Source organism: Diadema setosum, chromosome 3 (genome assembly GCF_964275005.1).
Source record: "Diadema setosum chromosome 3, eeDiaSeto1, whole genome shotgun sequence".
Classification (NCBI taxonomy): domain Eukaryota; kingdom Metazoa; phylum Echinodermata; class Echinoidea; order Diadematoida; family Diadematidae; genus Diadema; species Diadema setosum.
In genome coordinates this window covers 6,089,104-6,098,530 of record NC_092687.1, presented here as the reverse complement: position 1 = coordinate 6,098,530, position 9,427 = coordinate 6,089,104, and the positions used below count along the sequence as shown (strand labels likewise).

The 9,427-nt window shown below is 40.9% G+C and overlaps 1 protein-coding gene across 1 annotated transcript in view; it reads left to right on the top strand.

The window, feature by feature from the left end:
- Positions 1–469: 469 nt before the first annotated feature.
- Positions 470–9,427, top strand: part of LOC140226689 (NLR family CARD domain-containing protein 4-like) — a 29,875-nt gene continuing 20,917 nt past the window's right edge. The window contains exons 1-2 of the mRNA XM_072307128.1: positions 470–776; positions 5,575–7,187. Coding sequence (XP_072163229.1) covers positions 470–776; positions 5,575–7,187 — 1,920 coding nt within the window. The remainder of the gene's footprint in view (positions 777–5,574; positions 7,188–9,427) is intronic.

Below are 9,427 nucleotides of genomic sequence, written 5' to 3'. Positions count from 1 at the left end.
GGAGTCCGCAGAAAAAAGAAATGACTTCTTTGGACGTAACGCCAGACACAGAACAATATGTGACTGGGGCCTCAGTCCGACACCGCAGTCTTTCCGCGGATATTTCGCGGACATTCTTAGGAATGTCCCAGAACAAGCCGATTCGTACACTTTGTCCGAGTCTGACGCGGACAGGGTGCCCAAAATTACAGGATATGCTTCAGCAACCCTTTCTAGGCTCGTCCACGTCATAGTGGACGTTTGTCCTAATAAAACCATCGATATCTCTGCAACTGAGTATTTTTTTTTTTTTAAGTTGCGTTTTGAATAAAAGTCAACGTGGATGAGCAGTTGAATGATGCCATGTCATTTTCAGGAAATTTTCCTTCAACGACTTCTGCATCCTTTTGTTGTTGCGGATCAAATTTTCATGGTTAATGCGAATGTGAGGTGCAGAAAGTAACCATTTTCCGTGGTATTTTATTACAGGATGGCTGCAGAACAGACGGATAATGTAGATGCGCTTTTTAGAGACACTGCCAGAACGATCCATGCACACCCCGACCACAATCGAGTTATCGATGTCCTTGGGAAAAGGTTGGGATACCATGAGGGAGACATCGAGAACTTCAAACGAACTAACTGCAAATACCACGAAAACACATCTGATGGAACTATCAGCATGCTTCGTAAGTGGAGCGAGACGGTGAGCCGATCGTCAGTTCAATCGCTCCTGACTGAAGCCCTGAGGAGAACTGTGGAGGAATGTCGAACTTCTGGGACACATAAACAATCAGGTAAGTAATCACATTGTAACATATATGTAAGTGATGAAAAGAGTTGAAAACGTATTAAATTTACTGTATAGAATGAGTCAGAAATCAGACATTATGCCATTAAATGAGTACTCCTGATTACCATTGGCTTTATCTCGTGTGAAGGCAGTTGCCAAACTTTTTTCATATGATCACTTTATCCCATTAAGGACGAGTCCCGAGTATACTCGGGCAAGCGTCTTAGGTAATGCGTGTTGAAGCAAAATGAGACATAAGTTTTATGTTTTGGGGGCAGTGAAATTTGAATTAACGACATCTGCTTGTGCACGCTACTTTTTTACCCTATCGTGTTTTCGCCTTAATGATCAAATAAGCGTGGGGAAAAAAATGTCATTGTTTCATTATTGGAGATGCGCAATAGCAATCAGATAGCCACTTGAGGAATGGTTCAATTCCATGATGAAGCATACAAAGAAAGAAAAAAAAATAATGGATTGTCAGATCGAAACAATTTGACAAAGAAAATGTGAAATGATTGCAGACGACTCAAACATATTCTTATCACACAAGAATCCTCAGGTCCTTTTACAAACAGTTAATATTGAGCTAAGTAATATTACTATTACAACTTGGATTCATGCAAACAAACTGTCATTGAATTTTCAGAAGACCAATTATATGCTTTTAGGTAATTTTGGTGTTATGTCGACGGTACGTATTTTTCCCAAGTTGCCAGAAATGGCATAGCGACATCAGTTGTTACAAGGCCGCATTTCCGTCCAGCAATGCAATACATGCTCACACGGCCACGTTTGCTGAGTGGGTATTGACTTTTCCCCCTGTTGTATCTACACATTGCTTTTTTTTTGTCTTACCATTTCCGTGGATGTTCCGTGGCCGAGTGGTTAGAGAAACGGTTTCGCATGCACGCTCAATATAACTTCAAGGTGCTATATCACATTCTTTTCCTTGTCGATCACAGATGACCGACATCTGATGACCCAAAGCGTATCACCTAACGAGTTTCATATCTCGTTATTCTTCTTTCTTTCTGCCATATTTTTCGTCGTGTATATCTCAACAATAACATTACGGAATAACATGAAATTTTTAGTCAACATATCTCATGACAATATCTAGCCACAATAAAATTTTCAAGACGATAACATCTTGACATCATCTAGGTGCCATTTGGTGATTTTCGGACAATGTCACCTGATCGAACATAACTTTCCAACTAAATGCCATTTCCTTATCATTTTCGGTGGACATAAATTTCACGTCACGCTTGATCTTACATTTTGATGCTAATTACCCAGTTCATCATTACGCGCGCGTACGCGCGCGTCAAAATTTTAAAAGGCTCGAAACGAATTCCCAATGGGAAATCTTGAAGTTTCAGACAATTTCAAGCGTTTCAAACAATTTTGCGCGTACGCGTCCGTCCGCGCCTTTTCGCGCGCACAGCGACGAGAAAAATTCTGCCATAGAAAATAAATAAAAAAACAACAATTATATAATAACTACTTATACAAAACAAAGCAAAAAAGTTCTATGCAGAAATGAAAATTAAAAAAAATGTCTACAATAATATTTACAGTTATAAACAACTACTCAATACTACCCAAACAATAATTCTACTTGCTCAAAACAATAACACAAATGTAAACTATACACCTTTAAACGACACTGTCATCAAAATACGTATCCCACAATTGCGTAAACCATATATATATAAAAAAAAAAAAAATCTACAGTATGCTTGGGTGACCCGCACCTCGTCATAGTTAATTTTTGTTCATATTTGAATCACATTTCGTTACTGAAATTCTGTGAAACCACCTTCACATACAGGAAAAATGCTGAAAATTCCAATGGAATCACACGTTCACTGATCGATATCGAAAATTTGCAGCTGTCGTCGCGAAACGCGAACGATGCGGATTAGTTGCGCGCTAAGGAAGGGGCCCCTCAACTCGTCACCAGCGTTCCCATAGACTTAGCACGTAAAAGACGTGTGCGGGTGACCTTGATATTCCCATAGACATACACGTAAAAGATTCGTGCGGAGACAGTGGTGATAGCATTCTAACACGTATTCCGATTAAAATTTCAGATTTTCGCGAAAAACTGTTCGGTTTTCACCACAATTTGCGTGGTTGTGGTGGCCCTGCCAAGTTTCAAGCGTACTGAACACAATCCCGGTCATAATTTTTTGTTTAGTGTGCTTAGAACAATTTTAAGAGGGGTGACGTTATTCGGGCCCCTGACGAGGTGCGGGCACCTCACTATACTTGACAAGGGACGCCGAGGCAGCTAGTAGTATAATAAATTATAGATTTAAGTTTCGTACACGATCTTCGGGAGAGCCGTGTGGCATAATCGCTCATCGCCCTTCGTGTTCACAATGCCCTACCGGAAGACGAGAAGTTAATCGAGTCCCGCAGGACTTTTTTTTTTTCTTTTTTTTTTCTGCAGTTCAGCTTCACTCCGATGTCATTTATCGTTTTATTTCATCAACCCCCTGAACACAGCTACTCTATTTTCCTAGTTTTGCATTGCAGTTTGGAGGTTCTGTTTGCTTCGTTAATCTTGTCACACGTTATGTTGTAAATTACCCCTTGAAACATTGTCCCGCAATTGCCGCCTTTTGTTTTCTCTTTCATTTTCTCTTTATTTGTTATTGTATGCTGTAACAGGATAGGTAGGAACCTGTACGTTTACACAACTAGAAGGATTGTCAACTGAATTAATTAAATCTAATCCAGGTGTATGACGTCTCCCTCATCTCTTAGAAATTGCAGGTTGTTATTGTTTGATCCAACAACGGAGTGAAAGACAGGAAGGGAAGGAATGGGCTTCATATTGCTTTATATTGTATGAGGTATTTCATGCCACTGATAGTTTAGGAAAAGGAAAGTTTATGCACGATGCAATCACATGTGCATGAGTGCTACCATTGACTTCAAAGATGTCATTGTGGTGTGGCTCTGCAGGTGGTAAAGGAATCATTACTTTTAAATTTAGTTCATGAGAAAATCATTTGTATCAAGACCGTATTCTTATCTAGGATGTAATGCATGTTCATGCGGGCGCTTTTGTTATCCTGACGTGGATATTTTGTTGTTGTTTTTTCTTCCTTTTGATTCAACAATGCTATACTTATAGTTGTTTTTTTCACCTAACATTTCCTTTTTCTGTGTGTGTGTGTGTGTGGATATTCGTGGCCGAGTAGGAAAACAGTGATTTAATTTGCGGTTTTAATGCATCTTGTTTAGCATTTTGTTAGTCATTAAGCTGATGGTTTTTAAATTCGACATTGTCCTCTATTTGTCTGTTTATGCTATAAAAAAAAAAAAAAACACTGCTATAACATCTGATGCCTATATTTTACCTGTCACACGCAAGGTTATAAATTGCAGTTGTTCAGTTTAACTTGTGTCACCTCTCGTTTACTCTTCCCATTTCGCTACGTTTGTTTTTGTTATACTGCAGGTGGGGATTTGTGCATTTGCATAACACCAACTTGAGTGGGAATAAGGACTAAATTAATTACACTTGTAACTCTATCATGAGCCAGGTGTATACCATCTAGCTCGTCTATTTGATATTTCAGGTTGTTATTGTTTGGCCCTACAGTGGAGTAAAGTTGTAGATAGGTTTTATGTTTCTAGAGAGGTATCTTGTGCCACATGAGTGGAAGGCATCACTGTTTAATATTAGTAATAAACTTTTTAATGTCCCTCCCTGCCAATTATAGTGTGTTTGAAGGGGTTGTGTGTCGATCTGAAAAAAAGGCAAAACTTATTGTCGTCATGGCTGTTTCTCTTTACGTAGCCGTGAGTGATGAGTGTTGTTGGCATCTGGGCCTTGAAGAACAAAGTATCAGGCTATAATCCCCCTGAGTTATGCTAAGCGTTCAATTTGATTTATCTTTGTTTATGTAGTAGTCACTGATAATGGATTCACAGAATTATGTTATGACACGTGTGACTGAAAGTTTGTAAAGCAAAGTTTATGGACTATGCAAACAATGGTGCATGATTAATACCATTGATTTCAGAGCGAAATTATGGTAGGCCCTATGCCTAAATGTGGTGTAAGGTGTCATTGCTTTTTACATTGCTGAGACAATATGTTTGGCACTCCTTCCACTTCTAACTGTTCCCTTTGAAGATGTGTCGGTCATGGGTGATCTTCGTGATTCATCTTGACACGTACGGGACTTTCCATGTGGTTTCCCATTGTTATGAACAATTGAATCTGAATAATGAAGGTGCAAAAACAAAATGAAGTGGCTATATTTCATTGTTTTCGTTGTCGATCACTGGTGACCGATATCTGATGACCCGAAGCGTATCACCTAACACGACTTTACAGTGACGAGTTTTATGTCTCATCATTGTTCATTTTTTTTGTACAGGCTAAGATGGAAAGCTAATTAGATGATATGATTTGTTATTTACTTTTTATAATAATTGGTTTTATTCTGTTATAAATGCAAGATACTTATTTTACTGAGTACTAATTCAATTTCCTCTCGCTAAAATTGTAGAAGCAAATTATATATCGTTTACGTATTTGTAACGCCGCTGTCTGTAGTTCTCAACGTTTGAAACTTAATAGTTAATCCGTTGAGGACGGACACGCATTTGAACGAGTATTTGTCGCATAATTTGCTATACACACAGCGATATATAGTCTTCACTTAGCCTATCCAAATCAACCCCAACGAGTTTCAAAAAGTAGTCATGACATCATTTAGGAGAATGAACTTCCAGTTCAGTTGACATGACTTACACTCATTCCATTCTTTCAGAGTCTGCATTATCAGGGGGAGAACCGAAGGACCTTACAGATGATGAAGTTCTCCAACTGAAAGAAGAGCTTCGGATATTTTATCGAGGCATGTACAGCAACGTGCGTGTTTCTCCACTTTACCGCGAATCAGCGATACAGCTGGAAGACGTTTATACAAATCTAGCGATGTTCTCTGAAGGTATGAATGGAAAAAAGACGAACATGAATTACGATGAGTTCATCGAACACTTGGAAAACATTTCCGCTCAAAGAAATCTGGAAAATCGAATTGCATTGTTCGGAGAAGCCGGTGTTGGCAAGACAACTTTTCTCGCCAAACTTACGATGGATTGGGCTATGGGTAGATGTCTGGAAAAAACTGATCTCGTCTTTCTAATTCATCTTAGAGATATCGAGACAAAGACATGCTTTGGTGATATCATCATGGGAAAGATTTCAGATGAATTGGAATTGGATACGTCTAGAGTAGAAGAACACATTCGAAAAAAACAAAGACAAGTGCTAATTCTGTTTGATGGTCTTGACGAGTACGGAAAAGATATCAGCGAGAAAAGTTCAAGTGATGATATCATTGCTGTGATCAGAGGCGAAAAGTTCAAGTCCTCCCCAGTTGTTGTCACCGCTAGACCGTGGAAAGCTAAAGAAATAAAATCCGATAACAAAATTGAAAAGAGGTATAGATTTATTGAAGTTCAGGGGTTCAGTGAAGATAATGTGATTTCCTACATTTCCAAATTCTTCCCCAACAATAAGGAGGCCAGAGACGGTCTCATTGAGTTAATGACAGACCCTGTAAGTCTTGTAGCACAGAATATGAAACCTTACCCCATTTACTGCAGCATGTTCTGTTACATTTGGCACGATGAAAGAAGCCGCACAGTGATTCAGGGACTGACAACATTCGCTCAACTCTTCCGAGAATTAATCAATCAACTCATAGTCCATTATGCTGGAAAGGAGGAAAACCAGAGAACCCAAGGGAAAAAGCTGAATAAAGGCGAGGACTGTTTAACCATGTTTGCCAAAGATGCGCTGAATTGTCTCCTTGAGAACATGATTGTGTTCGAGGCAAAGGACTTGGAGACAAGTGAAGAAAAACTGAAAACCGTCTGTGAAATTGGGATACTCACAAAAGACACTCGGTTTGTTTGTTGCCGAGAAAAGAACAGGAGAATAACAAAAAGTGTGATCGAATACCGAATTCCACACAAGTTATTTCAGGAGTATCTGGCGGGTATGCATTTGGCATCGTTGTATGAGAGCAACCGGGAAGAGTTTGACTTCCTGATGAGCAAGCTGCTGGACAAATATAGGTTGTTTGAATACGTATTTTACTTTACCGTGGGGCAGAATAAAGATGTTGGAAGGGCTGTCCTTGTTTCAATATGCGAGAGCGATGATGTTGCTCGTACTCTTTCCACTGACCAGTTTGAGTATTCCAGTTTGCAGAAGGTCATTGATTTCATCGTTGATGTCGCATTTGAATGCAATGAAACGGATGCTATTGAGCCTGTAATTCCAGTCCTCAACGAAATGACGAAATTAGCGATATCAGGTGTTACTCACACAGCTCGTGCATGGACCTTTGTGTGGAAGGCTTGTGGTTACATGGTAAGTTCTCCTCACAACGCGTACATTATGTTTTTAATGTAATCCTCAATTGCAAAAAACAAAAACATTTCCCACGTTTGATCGTTAATAGTTCGAAACTATACATCAGATGTGTTGATGTTGTTGCGACACGGATTGTCGCCCCTACATGGATTGTCGCCCCCGTCTCGGATTGTCGTCTGGCGACAATCCGTGACGCTTGTGCAGTTCCCAGGTTTTGACCTCGAAGGCGACAATCCATGATGGCAAAAAAAAAAAAAAAAAAAAATTGTTGCGATACAGATTGTCGCCCCGGGCTCGGGGTGGTTCCTCCGGTGTTAAGCTTTGGTTGGATGGGTATGACTGGTAAGTTATGTGTGTGTGTGTGTGTGTGTGTGTGTGTGTGTGTGTGTATGTGTCTTTGTTGTGAGCTGCATGATATGTGATGTGTATGATTTGCAGGTGCATGCAATAAGTGACTTGTGTATGGGTTTCCGTATTGTTGTGTGTGTAAGTGTGTGAGTGTGCGTGTGTGTGTGTATGTGTGTTTGGAGTATAATAATACAATATGTAGAAACTATGCATGTGTGGTGGTTGTATAGTAGTAGCGGTTTGTTTGTCTGTGTGTATTCGTGTGCCTGTATGCTTACGTGTGTATGTGGTATATTAATAAAATTATGGATGGCGTTTGTGTATATCAAAGGGTATGTGATGGTGCGTGTTTGTGGGCGCAGTTTTGTGCCTGCATGAGTATCTGAGGGGTTTGGTGTTCGTGGGCTACGCAGGCCCTATCAGGGCCCTGTTTTATCAAAAGATAAATTTAACGTTAAGTCAAAATAATCTACGAATAACCTCTCATATCAACTCTAAGTCCACTTAATCTATGATTAACTTCCAAGTTAACTTGAAGTCCGTTTTATCAAGACACCCACAGTTGGAAAAAAAAAATAACTTCCTCCAAAATGAACATATAAGTTTTCTCAACCACTCCAAATCCATGATTAACTTAACAGTTGATAAATATCAACTTTAAGCAGAAACAGTCTAGGTAGACTTAATTGTAAGGCAATTTAGAGAAGAAAGATGACTGTCACGCTTTCCTAGTCTAGCTGGGGTCTTGTCATAAATGTTTGTCTGTTAACTGCTCACCTTTCTCTAACATTTTGTTGCGTTTCTTTCATGTAATTATGGTCTTTTTCTTGCATGAAATTCACGATCGGCACGCATTGCTTACGCGACTGTAGCTGCCCCGGAGACCGCGCTGGTCGCAGTTAACGCGACTGCTGCACGCAAACACCCTAGCCAGCAGTCTCAATCGGTTCTAGGAACAGTACCCCCTGGGCAACCACCCTCCGGATAACTACCACCCGGATAATTACCCCCAGGAAAATTCCCCCCTAGGGCAACTACCCCCCGGACAGCTACCCTCCAAGGGCAATTACCCTCCAGGGTAATTACCCCCTAGGACAACTACCCCCCGGACAACTACCCTCCTAGGGCAATCACCCCCCAGGGCTATTTCCCCTTAGGAAAACTACCCCCTGGATAACAACCCCTCGGATAACTACCCCTGGATAACTACCCCCTCGGATAACTACCCCCTGGATAACTACCCCCCCCCCCCCCGGAGAACTACCCCCTGGGTAACTACCCCTCGGAGAACTACCCTCTGGATAACTACCCCCCGGAGTACTACCCCCTGGGTAACTACCCCCCGGAGAACTACCCCCTGGATAACTACCCCCCGGATAACTACCCCCGGATAACTACCCCCCGGATAACTACCCCCCGGATAATTACCCCCCGGATAATTACCCTCCGGATAACTACCCCCCCCCCCCCCACATGATTACCACCAGTATAATTATCCCCAGGTTAACTACCCCTTCCTCCGATAACTAGACCCCATATAACTTCCACCCGATAACTACCCCCTCCGATAACTTCCCGTGGATGATTGCCCCGGATAAGTAGGCCTATAACTCCCCCTCCCCTATATAACTATCAAAAGGAAAATTACCCCCAGGACAGTGCACCAATCAATTACCTCCTGGATAACTACCTCCCGGGTCATTGCCCCCCCCCCCAACTTTTACTTTTAATAAAAAGAATATTGTTACTACAGGAAACGAAGTTCTTTGTATCATTTGCCAGGAATCACGGAGATGCCATACTGATACTTCATCTTATGAAAACAACATCTTAAGGATTTACGATATGTATCGTTTGCATTTAGGACGATTTATGTACAAGCTTGATTC